This window comes from Oncorhynchus clarkii, chromosome 18 (assembly GCF_045791955.1).
Source record: "Oncorhynchus clarkii lewisi isolate Uvic-CL-2024 chromosome 18, UVic_Ocla_1.0, whole genome shotgun sequence".
NCBI lineage: Eukaryota > Metazoa > Chordata > Actinopteri > Salmoniformes > Salmonidae > Oncorhynchus > Oncorhynchus clarkii.
Window position 1 is genome coordinate 37,072,036 of NC_092164.1, and position 24,682 is coordinate 37,096,717.

Here is a 24,682-nt window from a genome sequence, read left to right on the forward strand (position 1 = left end):
AACAAAGTCATGGTATTGGAGTGGCCATCACACAGCCCTGACCTCAATCCTATAGAAAATGTGTGGGCAGAACTGAAAAAGCATGTGCGAGCAAGGAGGCCTACAAACCTGACTCGGTTACACCAGCTCAGTCAGGAGGAATGGGCCAAAATTCACCCAACTTATTGTGGGAGGCTACCTGAAACATTTGACCCAAATTAAACCATTTAAAGGCAACGCTACCAAATACTGTGTAAGTAATAATAAGTAATAATAAGTGTATGTAAACTTTTGACCTACTGGGAATGTGATGAGAGAAATAAAAGCTGAAATTATTCATTCTCCCTACTCTTATTCTGACATTTCATGTTAACATAAAGTGGTGATCCTACCTGACCTAAAAAAATAATTCATTTTTACTAGGATAAAATTTCAGGAATTGTGAAAAACTGAGTTTAAATGTATTTGGCTAAGGTGTTAACTTCCAAATTCAACTGTACCCTTTTGCCTTTGATAGCTTTGCACGCTCTTGGCATTCTCTAAACCAGTTTCACCTGGAATGCTTTTCCAACAGTCTTAAAGGAGTTCCCACATATGCTGACACTTGTTGGCTGCTTTTCCTTCACTCTGCGGTTCAACTCATCCAAAACCATCTCAATTGGGTTGAGGTCGGGCGATTGTCATCTGATGCAGCACTCCATCACTCTCCTCCTTGGTCAAATAGCCCTTACACAGCCTGGAGGTGTGTTGGGTCATTGTCCTGTTGAAAAACAAATGAGTGCAAACCTGATGGGATAGCGTATCGCTACAGAATGCTGTGGTAACCATGCTGGTTAAGTGTGCTTTGAATTCTAAATAAATCACTGATATTGTCACCAGCAAAGCACCCCCACACCATCACACCTCCTCCTCCATGCTTCAGGGTGGGAACCACACATGGGGAGATCATCCGTTCAGCTACTCTGTGTCTCACAAAGACAGGGCTGTCGGAACCAAAAATCGCAAAATTGGATTCCAGACATAATGACAGATTTTCACCGGTCTAATGTCCATTTATTGTGTTTCTTGGCCCAAGGAAGTCTCTAAATGTTCAGCCATAAAGCTCTGATTCACACTGTCTCATCTGAACAGTTGATGTTGAGATGTGTCAGTAACTTGAACTCTGTGAAGCATTTATTTGGGCTGCAATATCTGAGGCTGGTAACTAATAAACTTCTCCTCTGCAACAGAGGTAACTCTGGGTCTTCCTTTCCTGTGGCGGTCCTCATTAGAGACAGTTTCATCATAGTGCTTGATGGTTTTTGCGATTGCACTTGAAGAAACTTTCAAAGTTCTTGAAATGTTCCGTATTGACTGACCTTCATGTCTTAAAGTAATGATGGACTGTCGTTTCTCTTTGCTTATCTGAGTTGTTCTTGCCATAAAATGGACTTGGCCTTTTACCAAATACGGCTATCTTCTGTATAACCCCCCCACCTTGTTACAAGTAATTGGCTCAAACGAATTAAGAAGGAAATAAATTCCACAAATTCACTTTTAACAAGGCACACCTGTTAATTGAAATGCATTCCAGTTGACTACCTCATGAAGCTGGTTGAGAGAATACCAAAAGGGTGCAGAGCTGTCACCAAGGCAAAGGGTGTTTAAAAAAACATTGGTTACAACATGATTCCATATGTGTTATTTCCTAGTTTTGATGTCTTCACTATTATTCTACAATGTAAAACTTTAAAAAAAATAAAATTGAATGAGTAGGTGTGTCCAAACTTTTGACTGGTATTGTGCGTTTCGACTCAACTACTGCAGACGTAACCTTACGAAACCAAACATGCGTCCCCATAGTGTCGGTTATCCTATACGTAGATACACAGCATGTCATCCAGATGTTGCTGTCCTAGTAATATTTACACTGCCCATTTATCAGAGTCTTTTCAAGTCACAAGGAGCCCAAATTCGATCTATGCTAACCTGATGACCGCTCCTCCAGAGAGCTACCACGGGGGGCCCTGGTAATTGGGGAAGGATTATGATGCAGACAGGCGCAGAGTATCGACACAGGTTTAGAAAGACAGTTATCTGATACGAGTGGTTTGGATATTTGTCAATATTGCAGGTGGATACTTTGGGGAATATTGCTTTATTTTGTGGTTGGTTTTAGATTTGCTATAGGAGTTAATTGACTATAAGGTCTATATGGTCATAGTAAAGCAGATGGAGAGGGATAGATGTGAAGAGAGACTGGTACAACTTCCTGCTGAGTGCCACTCCTGACGGAGAGCGATGAACAACTGTGGGAAGGGAGAAAGTGCAAGGGAAATGGAATGACATCACACTAAAACATGGAGAAAAGAAGATCGAGGGCGAACAGCAGCAGGAAGAAGAGAACTTGGGGAGCGGTGACTTCTTCTTTTTAATTGGAGGAGAGGAGCGACGAGGGGAGAGATTAGACGTCATAACGAGAGAGAGCGAGGGAGAGGGAGGGAGGGAGCGAGGGATAAGCATACTGCGTGGCATTAAGAGCGTAAGCTCTGTCTGGTATTTATAGTTTGGAGGGCCGAGGGAGAAACGGAGCAAAGGAACAGCTCTCTCGCTCTATAAACGCAGGAGAGAATCATCCTTTAAAAATAAGAGTGGAGTGAGCAGAGGGAAAGGCACAGAACAAAAAAAAGAACGAGAGATGAGGATTGGATATGTGGAGAGATTAGAGGTCACTGTAGGAGGAGGAAAACAAGGCTACTTGAGTGACACACCGTCAGGAAGAGGAGGAGAGGACGAACCGTTCCAACAGAGTGTGCTGTCGTCACGAGTGTGTGCGCGTCACTGCTTTCGTTGGGGCTGACTAGATGTGTCGTGTCCAGCTCTTTTGTATGCTAAACTATAGGTCTTAGTATTTCCGTAAGAAACTACAGATTAATACCAGCGTGTGGACAGGGCAGCCATTGCTCTGACGTCTCTCGCTGACTCTTAGTGCTAATGGCACTGTTCCGCTCGCGTGTTCGTATGCCTTCACAGTGTTGTTCTACGAAGCTAAGTTGCTGCAGCGGTTTTTGCTGACTCACCATTTCAGCACTACTATTGATTTGAGTTGCTGTTGCTTAAATTGAACCATGACGGCGCAGAAGTTATTGTAGGCGCTAGCATTTTGAAAGGTTTTTGACTCTTATCTCTGCAGCATCGACAGATTTGAAGGGAAAATGCCGCTGTATCTAGGGAATGCTTAGTCATAGAAAAGGGGGGTTACACTGAAGGATGAGTCAGCGCTGGGGATTTAGAGTGCTGAGACAAAAGTGTGTTTTTGTTCCGGTCTGTGAATGTTAGTGGGTGTGTGTGGTTCCATGGGAGGGTGGTTCTACGCTGAAGACCCTTCTTGTTTACTGGTAACTGGTGCTTGTGCCAGTCTGCTTCGAACCAGCCTGGAGAGGAGTCAAGAAATCTGACGACCTCATACACACAGATACACACCACAGCCCTGACCCAAAGCATAGAATGATACAAATATCTCATTGACCAAGGCTGCTACTCAGATTATTATGAATATCTGTAGGTTCTGTCTCTCTGTCTCGGGCTGCTTTCCTGTATTTATTAAATCCGATGACACCACAAGGCTTTGCAGATCTTTTTGTGATCAGATGAGAGGTCTAGAACCCACAACACTCACTGGCAGAAAGCACCATGACTGGTGTCTCTGCACTGGACAGCCAGGGGGTTTCTTCTGGGTTTGTGGTAAATTTATGTTCCCAGGACAATAAAGAGGAAAGAGAAAGCAAAATATTATATTGATCTTGGTTACAGTCTAGAGCTAGCAGTGTCTTGTTTCTGTTAGTCAGGGAGGTGTGTGTGTGTTCACATGGCAACCGACTGGAATCAAAACACTGGAGTCTGCCGATTGCTTGAGTGGATGACATCATCATAAAGGGACACTTCCAGGACTATAAATGAGCACGTTCTCTTTTTGACTTCCTTATCATCTACCTCAACCAGCGTTTCTCTACAAAGTACTTACTTCCTTTGCTCTCGAAGACCGAAGAAGGAAAAACAATCTCATTCACAAGTGTCAACGGCAGACAGTTTCCTCAACCTGCTGTTGCCACATCTTGGCAGGATACAAATCTCAACCGGAGGACTTTTTAAAGAGCGGGAGGGGGAGAGGGAGAGAGCGAGGGGGAGAGGGAGGGAGAGAGGGAGGGAGAGAGGGAGGCTGTGTGAAGGAGGGAGAACCGCAGCTCTGAACCTGCTCTGCAGAGCCACTGCTTGACAACTGCATGTTAGTTCACAAGGTGCTTGTCTTGCACCAGGAATCGTGTGAGCGAGAAAGGGAGCGAGAGACTATGCCTCAGACCAGTGAGGTAGCAGGGGACAGGAGTGCCTGAGGGAGTGCGAGAGAACAAGAGTGGAAGAAGCTTGGAGAGGCGGTCCTTATTCCCCGGAGGGAGGGGCAACCTGTGACTTTGACACACACGTGTGACTGCTCCGGCGACAGAGAGCTGGCGTAGAGTTTTGAAATGGCAGCGACAGCAGGACTGGCGGAAGGAGAGAGGGAACAAGGGAGCGACAGAAAGAAAGAGGCGACCCAGAAATATGTCCCTCTGCTTGCCTGAGACGCCGGGAGACTTGTCCTTTTTGGGGGAATCAAATTCATTGGAATAGACTCTTGTTTTGACATTTGTGGAAACTGGAATAGCAATTTGTTTACATTGCCTCTGGTTTGATGCCTGACTTTGGAATGACACATGTGGACTTACCCTGGGGGAGAAATGAGGAAGTGCTTGTAGGAGCCAGGTAAAGGAAAGAGGAAGGAAATGCAGAGAGGTGGAACGGTAACAAGGATGTGGCAGGACTACCGTAACGAGTGCAGCCTCAATGCTCACCTGCACTCTCTCATGTGCTGCGCAGGTCAGTGCCGGTTCGGGTTGGTTCATGTAAAGTGTAATGTGTGTGTGTGTTTCTGAGAAAGACCGTATGCGTTTCTATGCAACTTTATACAACGGGTGGGTCTCATCCTGAATGCTGATTGGTTAAAACCGCATTCAACATCGTCTCGGGCCTAACAACACCCGTGCCAATATATCCCCCAAACACTGGCTTCTCGGGCATTATCACATAGAGTATGCATGTGTCAAGCATTGTACAGTCAGAAAGTGTTTACATAGGCGAAATAAAATGTGTGTGTTTGTCTGTGTGTGTAGGCTGTTATCGTGTGTGTCCTGTGTTTTGTACACTGGTAGAGTTGTCTGTACTGTTGACAACTCCTTGTGCTGTTTGTGCACTATAATCAACCAATGTTGTATATAGTGTGAAGACACTAGTGGTAGTGTGTGAGCGTCATTTCTGTGTGTTGTATTTGGACAGTGTGGAGGGGTGTATAACGCTGAACAAGGTCTCTCTGTGTGGTGAAATGTGTGCCTCTCCGTGGCTGTCACACATGCAAACACAGCACACACACCACCTTGTTGGTTTATAGGCTCTTCCCATGGCAATAGGGCTGTGACTGTCATGGAATTTCAGGTGTCGGTGATTGGTGTCATCGGCATAGCCGGCTGGGCGGAGGGGCACAACATTCGCATCGAAACGACCTTGGCCTAACTGTCGTGCTCATAGGCACGTGAGTTACAAGTTTGGGGAGGTACATTTTCACCTTAAGAAATACAAAGCATTCCATGCAGCATTCCATTTGCATACTTATGAAAGTTATGATTTCCTTATGTGATTAGTAAATTGAATAGTCATAATTTAAGCTAATAATTTAACTCCCCATCACAGTTCAGTGGCAATGGACGTGTCCCCCACTGGCAGTTGTCAATGTGGCGCACCGTGTTAATTCCTGTCTCAACCTCTAGGGGGCACCATGCTTTTTTTTATACAGTGCCTTCGGAAAGTATTCAGACGCCTTGATTTTATTCCCCACGTTGTGTTAATTTTTACAATAAGGCTGTAACCTATTACATTGTTTTTTTCCCCTCAATCTACACACAATGCCCCATGATGACAAAGCAAAAATAGGTTTTTAGTAATTTTGCTAATTTATATTAAAAAAAAATGGAAATATCACATTTACATAAGTATTCAGACCCTTTTAATCAGTACTTTGTTGAAGGACCTTTGGCAGCGACTACAGTCTAGAGTCTTCTAGGGTATGACGCTACAAGCTTGGCACACCTGTATTTGGGGAGTTTCTCCCATTCTTCTCTGCAGATCCTCTCAAGCTCTGTCAGGTTGGATGGGGAGTGATGCTGCACAGCTATTTTCAGGTCTCTTCAGAAATGTTTGATCGAGTTCAGGTCCGGGATCTGGCTGGGCCACTCAACGACATTCAGACGACTTGTCCCGAAGCCACTCCTGCGTTATCTTGGCTGTGTGCTTTGGGTCGTTCACCCCAGTCTGAGGTCCTGAGTGCTCTGGAGCAGGTTTTCATCAAGGATCTCTCTGTAGTTTGAGGCAAAGATGAACGGATCAATTCTGACAAGTCTCCCAGTCCCTGCCGCTGAAAAACATCCCCATAGCATGATGCTGCCACCACCATGTTTCACTATAGGGATGGTGCCAGGTTTCCTCCAGATGTGACGCTTGGCATTCAGGTCAAAGAGTTCAATCTTGGTTTCATCAGACCAGAGAATCTTGTTTCTCATGGTCCAAGTGGGCTGTCGTGCCTTTTACTGAGGAGTGTCTTCCGTCTGGTCACTCTACCATAAAGACCTGATTGGTGGAGTGCTGCAGAGATGGTTGTCCTTCTGGAAGTTTCTCCCATCCCCACAGAGGAGCTCTGTCAGAGTGACCATCCTGTCACCTCCCTGTCCAAGGCCCTTCTCCCCAAATTGCTCAGTTTGCCTGAGCGGCCAGCTCTAGGAAGAATCTTGGCGGTTTTAAACTTCAGAATGACGGAGGACACCTGTGTTCTTGGGGACCTTCAATGCTGCAGACATTTTTCGGTACCCTTCCCCAGATCTGTGTCTCGACACAATCCTGTCTCTGAGCTCTACGGACAATTCCTCCGACCTCATGGCTTTGTTTATGCTCTGACATAACCTGTCAACTGTGGGACCTTATATAGACAGTTGGGTACCTTTTTCCAATCATGTCCAATCAACTGAATTTATCACAGGTGGACTCCAATCAAGTTGGACAAAGATCTCAAGGATGATGAATGAAAACAGGATGCACCTGAGCTACATTTCGAGTCTGGGGTCTGAATACTTATTTAAATAAGGTATTTCTATTTTTATATAGACGTGTACATTTGCAAAACATTTTTTAAAAACTGTTTTCGCTTTGTCATATTATGGGATATGGTGTGTATGTAGATTGCTGAGGACTTAAAAATAAAAAAAAGTGAAGGGGTCTGAATACTTTCCCGAAGGCACCGTATACTGTTAACAAGCAGATTTTTATGACTACAAAGCCTAACCCAAATGTCACAAAGAAAGCATAGTTTTTATACTGAGCAGGCTAGGCTAGCGTACCAGGCAGGTTTGTTAACTGAGCTGTGCTTTCCTGTTGAAACAATTTAGCAAGAGCATGTTGAAATGTGTGTGTGTGTTCCATGGGCTTGCCCCCCCCATGTTCATAATGAGTCGTATAGTGTGTGGGTCACCACTGGGTTTGACTGCGTGCAGGTGTTTGACCAGCATTTCTGTAAAAACTGTAAAAAATATTGTTTGAACAGACAATCTTTTGAAGTGCTGTCTTGTCAAATATCAGTCTGTCGTTATCAAAAAGAGGCCACTAACAGATATAAAAGCTCACTAAGACCACTTGTGTTTGCAAACTGGGAAACGTGTGCGAGAGACAGTGTGCGTTCACACCAGTTTTTAACGTGGTGTGTAACGTATGTACAGTGCCTTGCAAAAGTATTCGGCCCCCTTGAACTTTGATACCTTTTGCCACATTTCAGGCTTCAAACATAAAGATATAAAACTGTATTTTTTGGTGAAGAATCAACAACAAGTGGGACACAATCATGAAGTGGAACGACATTTATTGGATATTTCAAACTTTTTTAACAAATCAAAAACTGAAAAATTGGGCGTGCAAAATTATTCAGCCCCTTTACTTTCAGTGCAGCAAACTCTCTCCAGAAGTTCAGTGAGGATCTCTGAATGATCCAATGTTGACCTAAATGACTAATGATGATAAATACAATCCACCTGTGTGTAATCAAGTCTCCGTATAAATGCACCTGCACTGTGATAGTCTCAGAGGTCCGTTAAAAGCGCAGAGAGCATCATGAAGAACAAGGAACACACCAGGCAGGTCCGAGATACTGTTGTGAAGAAGTTTAAAGCCGGATTTGGATACAAAAAGATTTCCCAAGCTTTAAACATCCCAAGGAGCACTGTGCAAGCGATAATATTGAAATGGAAGGAGTATCAGACCACTGCAAATCTACCAAGACCTGGCCGTCCCTCTAAACTTTCAGCTCATACAAAGAGAAGACTGATCAGAGATGCAGCCAAGAGGCCCATGATCACTCTGGATGAACTGCAGAGATCTACAGCTGAGGTGGGAGACTCTGTCCATAGGACAACAATCAGTCGTATATTGCACAAATCTGGCCTTTATGGAAGAGTGGCAAGAAGAAAGCCATTTCTTAAAGATATCCATAAAAAGTGTCGTTTAAAGTTTGCCACAAGCCACCTGGACGTAAGACGTAACGTCTTGCATTGTTGCCAAAAAGTCCCATTTTGGTTTCATCTGACCAGAGCACCTTCTTCCACATGTTTGGTGTGTCTCCCAGGTGGCTTGTGGCAAACTTTAAACGACACTTTTGGCGTAAAAGCGTAAAAGCAACACAGCTCATCACCCTGAACACACCATACCCACTGTCAAACATGGTGGTGGCAGCATCATGGTTTGGGCCTGCTTTTCTTCAGCAGGGACAGGGAAGATGGTTAAAATTGATGGGAAGATGAATGGAGCCAAATACAGGACCATTCTGGAAGAAAACCTGATGGAGTCTGCAAAAGACCTGAGACTGGGACGGAGATTTGTCTTCCAACAAGACAATGATCCAAAACATAAAGCAAAATCTACAATGGAATGGTTCAAAAATAAACATATCCAGGTGTTAGAATGGCCAAGTCAAAGTCCAGACCTGAATCCAATCGAGAATCTGTGGAAAGAACTGAAAACTGCTGTTCACAAATGCTCTCCATCCAACCTCACTGAGCTCGAGCTGTTTTGCAAGGAGGAATGGGGAAAAAAATTCAGTCTCTCGATGTGCAAAACTGATAGAGACATACCCCAAGCGACTTACAGCTGTAATCGCAGCAAAAGGTGGCGCTACAAAGTATTAACTTAAGGGGGCTGAATAATTTTGCACGCCCAATTTTTCAGTTTTTGATTTGTTAAAAAAGTTTGAAATATCCAATAAATGTCGTTCCACTTCATGATTGTGTCCCACTTGTTGTTGATTCTTCACAAAAAAATGCAGTTTTATATCTTTATGTTTGAAGCCTGAAATGTGGCAAAAGGTCGCAAAGTTCAAGGGGGCCGAATACTTTCGCAAGGCACTGTAGACCTATCTCCCTCCACATGGCCCGCTCGTTGTCATAGTGTCACCACAGCAACCACGTCAGCTGTGGAGCCTATTGGAGTCAAGATGGGGAAGTACCAGCAGGAACTATTCTCTGATTGGTTGGCACAAAGCAGAGAAGGGGAGAAAGCAGTCACAAGGTAGCCATGCTATAAAGATCAAGTGTGCTAATATTGCCAAATATGATATATTCTCATTATAGGGGGTTAAGATATACAGTTTGTATGTGGGTTTGGGGTAGTGGTTCAAATCACGTTAGCTGTTAAATACCTCCATAACTTATGTACTTTCTAACATTGCCAGATAGTAACAACCAGGGAAAGCGGGAAGAGGCATTCCATTGGAGGGAGTCGGGTATGAACAGGAAGGCAGGAAACGCAGGCCTACCCGTTTGCATGCCATACATAGAGACCCAGATATGAGAAGAGGAGGCTCCATGGGTTGTGGGGGAGGGGGAGATAACCGCAAAGAAGCCTGCCATCAGGCTCTATTCTGGGCATCGCTGTGTCACTCCTCTGGCCTCTGGATGACGCAGTCTGAACTGAGCTCAGAACAGGCAAACCGAAATAGGCTGAGAGAGGGGAAAAAAAGTGTGTGTGTGATGGAAAAAGAGTGAGTGAGAGGGAAAGCTTGAGTACATTATTTGGCGATATTGAATAAGCGAGCGCTCGCGTGAAAGTTCACAATTGAGTCGTAGCGTGTGTGAACAAAAGGGGAGGGTGTGTGAGGATAATCTCATAGCAGCTCTATGCCCGTCAGTCCTTGGCAGAGGGAAGTTTGAATGAGAGAACATGTAAAGGTTTTTGTCAACACTCCTATTCACTATGCAAGCCACATTACTGTCAATATAAAGCCATGACTTTATTTTCTCATCAATCCTCCCGAAATCACTGTTTAGGTCCAGAGGTTAGCTCACCAGCCTATGCTTTGACTGAGGTTAATTGATATAATAGGATCATTGATCCTCTATGGAGTTTACTGTAGCTGGGTGGAATGCATCCTATGCTGTCACCAAAGACGCTGCAGTGTCAACAAATGTACTACTCGCACAAAACAAAAGGCATGACGATGCAAATGTCTTCCAGACGCTACCAAGGCAGCAGACATTTGCTGTTGAGTCCTCCCAGTTCAGACAAATAGATTTTAGTGGAACACTGCCTGAAACAGACAGCTAGCCTGGTTAAATCTGACTCAACGCTGCACTCCCAGGCTACCAGACCGCTTCAGTACAGAGAAGTGTTTCAGGGCGATGGAGAGTGCATCTAACAAATACAGTACTGAGGAATGACGCTGCACTGTGCGTGTTGTATAATGAACTCTCTCTCCTGTTTCTCTCTCTTGCTCCTTCTTTTCTTCTCCAGATGAGCGAGACCGGGTGCAGAAGAAAACGTTCATGAAATGGGTGAACAAACATCTCATCAAGGTACAGTACAGAATCGCAGCATCATTTTTTGGGAGGGTTGGTGGGGGGTTGTGGCGCAATTGGACACACACACACACACACACACACACATACACGCAGAGACCGATTGTGACTCAGACCATCATAGAAAGGAATCAAGTAGAATAGTAGTGCTAGATTATTTGTTAAATTCCACACAGTGCCTCCAGCACTGACTCTGTTTTTGTTTACTGTGTGCCTGTGTCTGGCTAACATTCTTCTCATTACTCTGTGGGAGCAGATGAGTTAATTAGGCTGTTATTATTTTTCTAATAGTATGATTGGAGGCAGTAGCAGGCTGAGGTGACCAGGTGATATTACTGTGTCTGTCTGGCATTAAATTAATGTAATAGTTTAATCAAATCAAATCAAATCAAATCAAATCAAATTTTATTTGTCACATACACATGGTTAGCAGATGTTAATGCGAGTGTAGCGAAATGCTTGTGCTTCTAGTTCCGACAATGCAGTAATAACAAGTAATCTAACTAACAATTCCAAAACTACTGTCTTGTACACAGTGTAAGGGGATAAAGAATATGTACATAAGGATATATTAATGAGTGATGGTACAGAGCAGCATAGGCAAGATACAGTAGATGGTATCGGGTACAGTATGTACAAATGAGATGAGTATGTAAACAAAGTGGCATAGTATAGTATAAAGTGGCTAGTGATACATGTATTACATAAGGATACCGTCGATGATATAGAGTACAGTATATACGTATGCGTATGAGATGAATAATGTAGGGTAAGTAACATTTATATAAGGTAGCATTGTTTAAAGTGGCTAGTGATATATTTATGACTGGAAGTAATGGATTTGTCTGTCTCAGGGCTGTTGTCTGTATGGGGTTGCCGGTCTTGGTGCTGGTTTGTTCCGGACTTTCTCTTTCTCTCTTTTCTATGTCTGGGTGCTCTCTCTCTCTACGACTTATCTGAAATATTAATAAAAAAATTAAGTTGGTCTGTCAGGGTTGGGCAGTATTCCAATTTTTATATATCGTCATACAGTCCTTCTCTCATCCAGGGATTTACTGTATTACCGGTTTAGTACATAAGGGGATGCCCCCCCCCCCCCCAAGAAAATGCAAAAAAGCCCATTGGGCGTCTATCACCAGAATGCTAACACAATTAGAAGTAATAGTGAATTTCCATGGAGGTTGCTAGCTAAATAATAGGCTATGGAGAGCAAACATGATTTTTTAAATTGCAAAGACAGGCAGTCCAGCTCATTACATTTTTTACTAGGATTAAATGTCAGGAATTGTGATAAACTGAGTTTAAATGTATTTGGCTAAGGTGTACACACACACACACACACACACACACACACACACATACACACACACACACAAACACAAACACAAACACAAACAAACAAACCAAGCATCCCGGAGTTGCCTCTTCACTGTTGACGTTGAGATTGCTGTTTTGCTGGTACTATTTAATGAAGCTGTCAGTTGAGGACTTGTGAGACATCTTTCTCAAACTAGACAATCTAATGTCCTCTTGCTCAGTTGTGCACCGGGGCCTCCCACTCTTTCTATTCTGTTTAGAGACAGTTTGCACTGTTCTGTGAAGGGAGTAGTACACAGCGTTGTACGAGATCTTCAGTTTCTTGGCAATTTCCCGCATTGAATAGCCTTCATTTCTCAGAACAAGAATAGACTGACGAGTTTCAGAAGAAAGCGCTTTGTTTCTGGCCATTGTGAGCCTGCAATCGAAAGCACAAATGCTGATGCTCCAGATACTCAAGTAATCTAAAGATGGCCAGTTTTATTGCTTCTTTAATCAGAACAACAGTTTTCAGCTGTCCTAACATAATTGCAAAAGGGTTTTCTAATGATCAATTAGCCTTTTTAAAATGATAAACATGGATTAGCTAACAACGTGCCATTGGAATACAGGAGTGATGGTTGCTGATAATGGGCCTCTGTACGCCGATGTAGATATTCCATAAAAAATCATCTGTTTCCAGCTACAATAGTCATTTACAACATTAACAACATCTACACTGTTTCTGATCAATTTGATGTTATTTTAATGGACAAAAAATGTGCTTTTCTTTCAAAAACACGGACATTTCTAAGTGACCCCAAACTTTTGAACGGTCGTGTACAACTTACTCAACAAGGACTATCCTGAAGCACTGCGACATAAGAGGAAAGACCCTTATCCCAGCCATGAAATCTGCGTAGGGACATTGTTTACATCCGCATGACAGGCTCATTGTCCACCCTCCCTTCCAAAAGTCTGGGAAGGATGAGAGCGCCAAGCCTATGGGGTTGGAGCTTCAACCCCGCAGCACACACACTTACACACACCAGCTAATTAATGGACTGCTGTATGTTTGTTTTTTTCCCCTCTTGCTTTGCTTGCTCTTTTCCATACTATTACCATCTTTGAGCTACGCAGGAGAGGGCTGAAAATAGCTCTCATTAAATATATGTATTCTTAGAAATTAGCTTAATTAAATCAATAACTTGCTAACATCAGATAACATTCATATACAGTGCCTTGCGAAAGTATTCGGCCCCCTTGAACTTTGCCTTTTGCCACATTTCAGGCTTCAAACATAAAGATATAAAACTGTATTTTTTTGTGAAGAATCAACAACAAGTGGGACACAATCATGAAGTGGATATTTCAAACTTTTTTAACAAATCAAAAACTGAAAAATTGGGCGTGCAAAATTATTCAGCCCCTTTACTTTCAGTGCAGCAAACTCTCTCCAGAAGTTCAGTGAGGATCTCTGAATGATCCAATGTTGACCTAAATGACTAATGATGATAAATACAATCCACCTGTGTGTAATCAAGTCTCCGTATAAATGCACCTGCACTGTGATAGTCTCAGAGGTCCGTTAAAAGCGCAGAGAGCATCATGAAGAACAAGGAACACACCAGGCAGGTCCGAGATACTGTTGTGAAGAAGTTTAAAGCCGGATTTGGATACAAAAAGATTTCCCAAGCTTTAAACATCCCAAGGAGCACTGTGCAAGCGATAATATTGAAATGGAAGGAGTATCAGACCACTGCAAATCTACCAAGACCTGGCCGTCCCTCTAAACTTTCAGCTCATACAAGGAGAAGACTGATCAGAGATGCAGCCAAGAGGCCCATGATCACTCTGGATGAACTGCAGAGATCTACAGCTGAGGTGGGAGACTCTGTCCATAGTACAACAATCAGTCGTATATTGTACAAATCTGGCCTTTATGGAAGAGTGGCAAGAAGAAAGCCATTTCTTAAAGATATCCATAAAAAGTGTTGTTTAAAGTTTGCCACAAGCCACCTGGGAGAGACACCAAACATGTGGAAGAAGGTGCTCTGGTCAGATGAAACCAAAATTGAATTTTTTGGCAACAATGCAAAACGTTATGTTTGGCGTAAAAGCAACACAGCTCATCACCCTGAACACACCATCCCCACTGTCAAACATGGTGGTGGCAGCATCATGGTTTGGGCCTGCTTTTCTTCAGCAGGGACAAGGAAGATGGTTAAAATTGATGGGAAGATGGATGGAGCCAAATACAGGACCATTCTGGAAGAAACCCTGATGGAGTCTGCAAAAGACCTGAGACTGGGACGGAGATTTGTCTTCCAACAAGACAATGATCCAAAATACAATGGAATGGTTCAAAAATAAACATATCCAGGTGTTAGAATGGCCAAGTCAAAGTCCAGACCTGAATCCAATCGAGAATTTGTGGAAAGAACTGAAAACTGCTGTTCACAAATGCTCTCCATCCAACCTCACTGAGCTCGAGCTGTTTTGCAAGGAGGAATGGGAAAAAATGTCAGCCTCTCTCAATGTGCAAAACTGATAGAGACATACCCCAAGCAACTTACAGCTGTAATCGCAGCAAAAGGTGGCGCTACAAAGTATTAACTTAAGGGGGCTGAATAATTTTGCACGCCCAATTTTTCAGTTTTTGATTTGTTAAAAAAGTTTGAAATATCCAATAAATGTCATTAAGCTTCATGATTGTGTCCCACTTGTTGTTGATTCTTCACAAAAAAAATACAGTTTTATATCTTTATGTTTGAAGCCTGAAATGTGGCAAAAGGTCGCAAAGTTCAAGGGGGCCGAATACTTTCGCAAGGCACTGTATTAGCCATTTCTAAGACTCGCTTCGACAATTCATTTGGTGATACAGCAAGTAGCAGTACAAGGATATAACATCTACAGAAGAGACAGGAATGCTTATGGGGGAGGTGTTGCTGTGCATTGGGAAAGTGTTCAGACCCTTAAACCTTCTCAAAAAAAATTTATGTTACAGCCTTATTCTAAAATTGATTACATTGTTTGTTTTCTCTCATCAATCTACACACAATACCCCCATAATAACAAAGCAACAATTTTGGCAAATGTATCTAAAAGAAACTAAACTGGAAATTCACATTTACATAAGTATTCAGACCCTTTACTCAGTACTTTGTTGAAGCACCTTTGGCAGCGATTACAGCCTTGAGTCTTCTTGAGTATGACGCAACAAGCTTGGCACACCTGTATTTGGGGAGTTTCTCCCATTCTTCTCTGCAGATCCTCTCAAGTTCTGTCAGGTCGGATGGGAAGCGTCGCTGCACAGCTATTTTCAGGTCTCTCCAGAGATGTTCAAGTCCTGCTCTGGTTGGGCCACTCCAGGACATTCAGAGACTGGTCCCGAAGCCACTCCTGCATTATCTTGGCTGTGTGCTAAGGGTTGTTGTCCTGTTGGAAGGTGAACTTTCGCCCCAGTTAGGTCCTGAGCACTCTGGAGCAGGTTTTCATCATGGATCTCTTTGTACTTTGCTCGATCCTGACTGGTCTCCCAGTCCCTGAAAAACATCCCCACAGCATGATGCTGCCACCACCATGCTTCACCTTAGGGATGGTATTGGCCTCGTGATGAGCGGTGCTTGGTTTCCTCCAGATGTGGCACTTGGCATTCAATCCAAAGAGTTCAATCTTGGTTTTATCAGACCCGAGAATCTTGTTTCTCATTGTCTGAGAGTCCTTTAGGTGCCTTTTGGCAAACTCCAAGTGGGCTGTCATTTGCCTTTTACTGAGAAGTGTCTTCCATGTGGCCACTCTACCATAAAGACCTGATTGGTGGAATGCTGCAGAGATGATGGTTGTCCTTCTGGAAGGTTCTCCCATCTCCACAGATGAACTCTGGAGCTCTGTCAGAGTGACCATTAGGTTTTTGGTCATCTCCCTGACCAAGGCCCTTCTCCTCCAATTGCTCAGTTTGTCCGGGTGGTGTGCTCTAGGACGAGTCTTGGTGGTTCCAAACTTCTTCCATCTAAGAATGATGGAGGCCACTGTTCTTGGGGACATTCAATGCTGCAGAAATGTTTTGGTACCCTTCCCCAGATCTGTGCCTTGACACAATCATGTCTCGGAGCTCTAGGACAATTCCTTCGACCTCATGGCTTGGTTTTTGCTTTGACATGCACTGTCAACTGTGGTACCTTAATATAGACAGAAGGGTGGGTTTTTCCAAATCATGTCCAATCAATTGAATTTATCACATGTGGACTCCAATCAGATTGTAGAAACATCTCATGATCAATGTAAACAGGATGCACCTGAGCACAATAGAGTCTCGTAGCAAAGGGTCTGAATTCGTATGTGAATATTTAAGTTATTTTTAATCCATTTGCAAAAAAAAAATGTAATCCATTTCACAATACTTATGTAATGTAACAAAAATGTGGAAAAAAATCCGCGAAGCGATACGTCTTCAGTCTCTTGTAGTCTAGTATGGAATAGAATGAATCATGCATGTTCCTTTTTCTCTTCCTATCAGCCTAGTTCCTCTGTACTGTTGACGTTCCACTCGAGCGCAGGTGTTTACGTAGCACAGAGCTTCATGGCTGTTCAGTAGAGATGCTGACAGAGTACAGGTGACGTGACCCAGTCGCTCCACCTGTTCTTGTGTTTGTCTTGGCTCTCTCTGTTAATCACCCGACTGCACCCATGTTTATAATGCAACCAAAAACTCACATCAGCTGACAGACAGGTTGTGGTCGGGGTGTGTGTCGTCATGTGGTCAGGTCGGTGTGTATGGCTGACTCTGGGAGTGTGTTGTACAGATCAAACACACATCCATATAAACACTGCCCTCACTTTGAACTGTGGTTTTCGGGACCTGTGTTGACAACTTGCCAGGAACACAATGACACAACTAGGGCCTGTTTCCCAAACATAGATTTAACCTAGGACTGGACTATATAAGCATACTAAATGGAGAATCTCCATTGTAAATAGCTTTTCAAATCAGAACTAGGCTTAATCTGTGTCTGGGAAACTGGACCAATACCAGACAACTGGCCCTTAGACACACACATACAGTGGACCAATACCAGACAACTGGCCCTTAGACACACACATACAGTGGACCAATACCAGACAACTGGCCTTTAGACACACACATACAGTGGACCAATACCAGACAACTGGCCTTTAGACACACACATACAGTGGACCAATACCAGACAACTGGCCCTTAGACACACACATACAGTGGACCAATACCAGACAACTGGCCCTTAGACACACACATACAGTGGACCAATACCAGACAACTGGCCTTTAGACACACACATACAGTGGACCAATACCAGACAACTGGCCCTTAGACACACGCATACAGTGGACCAATACCAGACAACTGACCCTTAGACACACGCATACAGTGGACCAATACCAGACAACTGGCCCTTAGACACACACATACAGTCGACCAATACCAGCCAACTGGCCCTTAGACACACGCATACAGTGGACCAATACCAGACAACTGACCCTTAGACACACGCATACAGTGGACCAATACCAGACAACTGACCCTTAGACACACACATACGGTGGACCAATACCAGACAACTGACCCTTAGACACACACATACAGTGGACCTATACCAGACAACTGACCCTTAGACACACACATACAGTGGACCAATACCAGACAACTGACCCTTAGACACACGCATACAGTGGACCAATACCAGACAACTGACCCTTAGACACACACATACGGTGGACCAATACCAGACAACTGACCCTTAGACACACACATACGGTGGACCAATACCAGACAACTGACCCTTAGACACACACATACAGTGGACCAATACCAGACAACTGGCCCTTAGACACACACATACAGTGGACCAATACCAGACAACTGACCCTTAGACACACGCATACAGTTGACCTATACCAGACAACTGACCCTTAGACACACACATACAGTGGACCAATACCAGACAACTGGCCCTTAGACACACACATACGGTGGACCAATACCAGACAACTGACCCTTAGACACACACATACAGTGGACCAATACCAGACAACTGACCCTTAGACACACACATACAGTGGACCAATACCAGACAACTGACCCTTAGACACACACATACAGTGGACCAATACCAGACAACTGGCCTTTAGACACACACATACGGTGGACCAATACCAGACAACTGGCCTTTAGACACACACATACAGTGGACCAATACCAGACAACTGGCCCTTAGACACACACATACAGTGGACCAATACCAGACAACTGACCCTTAGACACACACATACAGTGGAACAATACCAGACAACTGACCCTTAGACACACACATACAGTGGACCAATACCAGACAACTGACCCTTAGACACACACATACGGTGGACCAATACCAGACAACTGACCCTTAGACACACACATACAGTGGACCTATACCAGACAACTGACCCTTAGACACACACATACAGTGGACCTATATCAGACAACTGACCCTTAGACACACACATACAGTGGACCAATACCAGACAACTGGCCTTTAGACACACACATACAGTGGACCAATACCAGACAACTGGCCTTTAGACACACACATACGGTGGACCAATACCAGACAACTGGCCTTTAGACACACACATACAGTGGACCAATACCAGACAACTGACCCTTAGACACACACATACAGTGGACCAATACCAGACAACTGGCCCTTAGACACACACATACAGTGGACCAATACCAGACAACTGGCCCTTAGACACACACATACAGTGGACCAATACCAGACAACTGACCCTTAGACACACACATACGGTGGACCAATACCAGACAACTGACCCTTAGACACACGCATACAGTGGACCAATACCAGACAACTGGCCCTTAGACACACACATACAGTGGACCAATACCAGACAAGGCAGGTAGCTGTGGAATTGATTGAATATTGCTTTTTGAATCTGAGAGACAGAGAAATGGTTCCAGTAAATTGAGCGAAGATGACCACACTCTCTCTCTCTCAACTTCTTTCTCACTCTCTCTCTCTCTCTCTCTCGCTCCTCTCTCTCGCTTCTCTCGCTCCTCTCGTCTCCTTTCCCTCTCTCTCTCCTCTCTTTCTCGTGCGCTCTCCTCTCTTTCTCGCGCGCTCTCCTCTCTCTCCCCCCCCCCTACTCTGTGTTATCGCACGAGACATCATCATTTCCAGTCAGAAGTGGTAACTACCCCCCTCATGATACACTATATTCCAAAAGTATGTGGACACCTGCTCGTTGAACATCTCATTCCAAAATGTGATTATGTAACCTGTCAGCAACGGGCGTGGCAGAGATAGCCCAATCCACATACTTCTGTGTATACAGTGCCTTGCGAAAGTATTCAGCCCCCTTGAACTTTGCGACCTTTTGCCACATTTCAGGCTTCAAACATAAAGATATAAAACTGTATTTTTTTGTGAAGAATCAACAACAAGTGGGACACAATCATGAAGTGGAGGTCCGTTAAAAGCGCAGAGAGCATCATGTAGAACAAGGAACACACCAGGCAGGTCCGAGATACGGTTGTGAAGAAGTTTAAAGCCGGATTTGGATACAAAAAGATTTCCCAAGCTTTAAACATCCCAAGGAGCACTGTGCAAGCGATAATATTGAAATGGAAGGAGTATCAGACCACTGCAAATCTACCAAGACCTGGCCGTCCCTCTAAACTTTCAGCTCATACAAGGAGAAGACTGATCAGAGATGCAGCCAAGAGGCCCATGATCACTCTGGATGAACTGCAGAGATCTACAGCTGAGGTGGGAGACTCTGTCCATAGGACAACAATCAGTCGTATATTGCACAAATTTGGCCTTTATGGAAGAGTGGCAAGAAGAAAGCCATTTCTTAAAGATATCCATAAAAAGTGTTGTTTAAAGTTTGCCACAAGCCACCTGGGAGACACACCAAACATGTGGAAGAAGGTGCTCTAGTCAGATGAAACCAAAATTGAACTTTTTGGCAACAATGCAAAACGTTATGTTTGGCGTAAAAGCAACACAGCTGAACACACCATCCCCACTGTCAAACATGGTGGTGGCAGCATCATGGTTTGGGCCTGCTTTTCTTCAGCAGGGACAGGGAAGATGGTTAAAATTGATGGGAAGATGGATGGAGCAAAATACAGGACCATTCTGGAAGAAAACCTGATGGAGTCTGCACAAGACCTGAGACTGGGACGGAGATTTGTCTTCCAACAAGACAATGATCCAAAACATAAAGCAAAATCTACAATGGAATGGTTCAAAAATAAACATATCCAGGTGTTAGAATGGCCAAGTCAAAGTCCAGACCTGAATCCAATCGAGAATCTGTGGAAAGAACTGAAAACTGCTGTTCACAAATGCTCTCCATCCAACCTCACTGAGCTCGAGCTGTTTTGCAAGGAGGAATGGGAAAAAATGTCAGCCTCTCGATGTGCAAAACTGATAGAGACATACCCCAAGCGACTTACAGCTGTAATCGCAGAAAAAGGTGGCGCTACAAAGTATTAACTTAAGGGGGCTGAATAATTTTGCACGCCCAATTTTTCAGTTTTTGATTTGTTAAAAAAGTTTGAAATATCCAATAAATGTCGTTCCACTTCATGATTGTGTCCCACTTGTTGTTGATTCTTCACAAAAAAATACAGTTTTATATCTTTATGTTTGAAGTCTGAAATGTGGCAAAAGGTCGCAAAGTTCAAGGGGGCCGAATACTTTCGCAAGGCACTGTATATAGAGTGTATCTGTTATTAAGACTAAATTGCACATCCCCTCTTTTTCATCACACCCTTAGGCCGCGCTTCAACACAGATGGATAGAGGGTGTGAGAGAGGGAGAGAGTGAAAGAAAAAGAGAGATGGAGAGAGGGAGAGACTAAAAGAAGGCAGAGGGAGAGAATAAAGGAGAGAGCAGGGCAACAGAAGGATGTGAATAAAGTTTCCAGATGGCTTCTTATCTCGTTTTTTGTAACCTTAAGTGGGATTGGACTATTGAGATGCACCCAGGGGGAGAGCTGACCATTGAACAACAGAACACAGAGTTTTGGATTCTGAGATTAAAAGGCACAATCCGCCCTCTGCTGGAGGAATGGGGAATTTACGCTGTTGCAGTTCAGGGTTGAAATGCAGTGAAATGTTGACTTGTTTTTTTTACAGCTTGTGCATTTTGCTGGACTGCGTTGTGTAATGCGATGTCGCACAGTGGTCCTCAAACATATTTTGCAGACCAAGGATAGAACACAAGCAAGAGTGTCTACGTCTCCTCGTAATGAGTCGCTAGTTCATCTGTCTTCCAGAAACCAAAGTCTATTCAAATGTTATATTGCACTCAACTGCCTCCTTCACTCAGCTTTTTACCTGTTCTCCTCATGTTTATGCATCTCCCTGTCATCTTCATTTCCTCTCTGTGTGTGTGTCTCTCCGGTTAGATGTACGTTTAATGCAATTGCGTGGAGGTTGTGGTGGTTCGTGAAGAGTTTTAATTGGGGGGGTTAAATGTGGTGTTTTTAGTGTCTTGAGGATGTCTCAAAAGTAAGACAAAAAGTCTCTCTCTCTGCCTTAGGTTAAACCACAAGTCATGGTTAGTAATTAGCCTCTCCTCTCTCTAGATGTCCAGCCTCTCCTCTCTCTAGATGTCCAGCCTCTACTCTCTCTAGATGTCCAGCCTCTACTCTCTCTAGATGTCCAGCCTCTACTCACTCTAGATGTCCAGCCTCTACTCACTCTAGATGTCCAGCCTCTCCTCTCTCTAGATGTCCAGCCTCTCCTCTCTCTAGATGTCCAGCCTCTCCTCTCTCTAGATGTCCAGCCTCTCCTCTCTCTAGATGTCCAGCCTCTCCTCTCTCTAGATGTCCAGCCTCTCCTCTCTCTAGATGTCCAGCCTCTACTCTCTCTAGATGTCCAGCCTCTACTCTCTCTAAATGTCCAGCCTCTACTCTCTCTAAATGTCCAGCCTCTCCTCTCTCTCTCTCTCTCTCTCTCTCTCTCTCTCTATAAATGTCCAGCCTCTCCTCTCTCTCTCTCTCTTTTAATTCCTGGTTCTTAGCACTGAGCTACAGTTTTTAGCCTAGACATTGGGAGTCCATCAGCAAGGTCTGAAAAGATGGCCCATTTTCACACAAAAGGTGATGAAATAGGCCTGCCAAAGCTGCAGAGTCGCCGTGCCAACGGTTGTCCCCGGACACCCTGGGCCAAGACGTCACATGGGGTCACAGCCGGAGCACGTGTTTTGTTGTCCTGGAAACTAGGGTCCCTAGCGGCATTGCTTATGTCAACAGTAATTTGTAAACACTGGGATGATATGAACAGGATGAGTACGTAATTAACTCTCCTCTTTTTCTTTCCCTCTCTTTCGCTCTTTTCTCTCCCCCCTCTTTCTCTCTGCCTCTCTCTCTCTCTGCCTCTCTCTCTGCCTCTCTCTCTGCCTCTCTCTCTGCCTCTCCATCAGGTGAGGAAGCACATCACAGACCTGTACGAGGACCTGAGAGATGGACACAACTTGATCTCCCTCCTGGAGGTCCTCTCTGGAGTCACCCTGGTAAGACACACACAAACTCACCAAGACGCACCCAGTCACAAACTTTCACACCTTGACGACCATCAGTCATGCCCCGGAAATACTGTGCCCTGAGACACACCCTGAGACACACCCTCCAGACACCCTGAGACACACCCTCCAGACACCCTGAGACACACCCTCCAGACACCCCCTCCAGACACTCTGAGACACACCCTCCAGATCTTTAAGTGAACTTGGGTATATTGACACATATCGTTCTCTAATAATGTCAATATTACATTGAGGGACATGCATGTGTCCCTATCTGAACTTTGACTGAAGGCCAATGGGCCCTGGTCAGAGCTAGTGTAGTATGTAGGATGCCATTTCAGACGCAGATAAAGACTTGTTTGGTGCGCATGATGACTTATTGTAACTCCATGACAGATGGGTGTGTTAACATGATGACTCATTGTAACTCAGTGACAGACGGGTGTGTTAACATGATGACTCATTGTAACTCGGTGACAGACGGGTGTGTTAACATGATGACTCATTGTAACTTGGTGACAGACGGGTGTGTTAACATGATGACTCATTGTTACTCAGTGACAGACAGGTGTATTAACATGACTCATTGTAACTCAGTGACAGATGGGTGTATTAACATGACTCATTGCCCTCTAGTGACTCCCCATCCCGCATGAGGGAGCGTAATCATCGCCTGACACGAATTAGCATAATGCAAGGGACATAAATATTCCTAGAAAATATTCCTATTCTTGAACATCACAAATTTAAATATATTGAGACACAGCTTAGCCTTTTGTTAATCACCCTGTCATCTCAGATTTTCAAAATAGGCTTTACAGCCAAAGCTAGACAAGCATTTGTGTAAGTTTATCGATAGCCTAGCATAGCATATTGTCCAGCTAGCAGCAGGTAACTTGGTCACGGAAATAAGAAAAGCAATCAAATTAAATAATTTACCTTTGAAGAACTTTGGATGTTTTCACTCAGGAGACTCCCAGTTAGATAGCAAATGTTCCTTTTTTCCAAAAATAGGCGAAATAGCTCCGTTTGTTCTTCACGTTTGGCTGAGAAATCGCCCGGAAATTGCAGTCACGAAAACCGCAAAAAATATTCCAAATGAGCTCCATAATATCGACAGAAACATGGCAAACGTTGTTTATAATCAATCCTCAAGGTGTTTTTCAAATATCTATTCGATAATATATCCATCGGGACAATTCGTTTTTCAGTAGGACCGATTGGAGTAATGGCTACCTCTGTATTTTATGCGAGAATCTCTCTAGGAGCATCAGGTGACCACTTGCGCAATGTAGCCGCTTACGGGTATTCTTCAACATAAAGGCGTAAAACTACGTCACAATGCTTGTAGACACCTTGGGGAATACGGAGAAAGAGTAATCTGGTTGATAACCCATTCACTGCTCAATAGGGACGCATAGGAACGCAGCGCTTTCAAAACATGAGGCACTTCCGGATTGCATTTTTCTCAGGCTTTCGCCTGCAACATCAGTTCTGTTATACTCACAGACAATATCTTTACAGTTTTGGAAACGTTAGAGTGTTTTCTATCCTAAGCTGTCAATTATATGCATATTCTAGCATCTTGTCCTGACAAAATATCCTGTTTACTACGGGAACGTTTTTTTTCTTCCAAAAATGAAAATACTGCCCCCTAGTCACAACAGGTTTTAACATGACTCATTGTAACTCAGTGACAAACGGGTGTGTTAACATGATGACTCATTGTAACTCAGTGACAGACGGGTGTATTAACATGAAAAGACTGACTGGTCCAACTACTGACTCCTTTTACTGTTTGTGACGTATTCACCTCACATTTCAATCACTGAGTGTGTTACTGTGAGGGGTGAGAGAGTGCGTTACTGTGAGGGG

General features: G+C 43.9%; 1 protein-coding gene across 1 annotated transcript in view; it reads left to right on the forward strand.

Moving 5' to 3' along the window:
- Positions 1-24,682, forward strand: part of LOC139373416 (microtubule-actin cross-linking factor 1, isoforms 1/2/3/4/5-like) — a 283,532-nt gene that overhangs the window by 104,959 nt on the left and 153,891 nt on the right. Inside the window, exons 3-4 of the mRNA XM_071113888.1 lie at positions 10,870-10,931; positions 22,706-22,795. Coding sequence (XP_070969989.1) covers positions 10,870-10,931; positions 22,706-22,795 — 152 coding nt within the window. The remainder of the gene's footprint in view (positions 1-10,869; positions 10,932-22,705; positions 22,796-24,682) is intronic.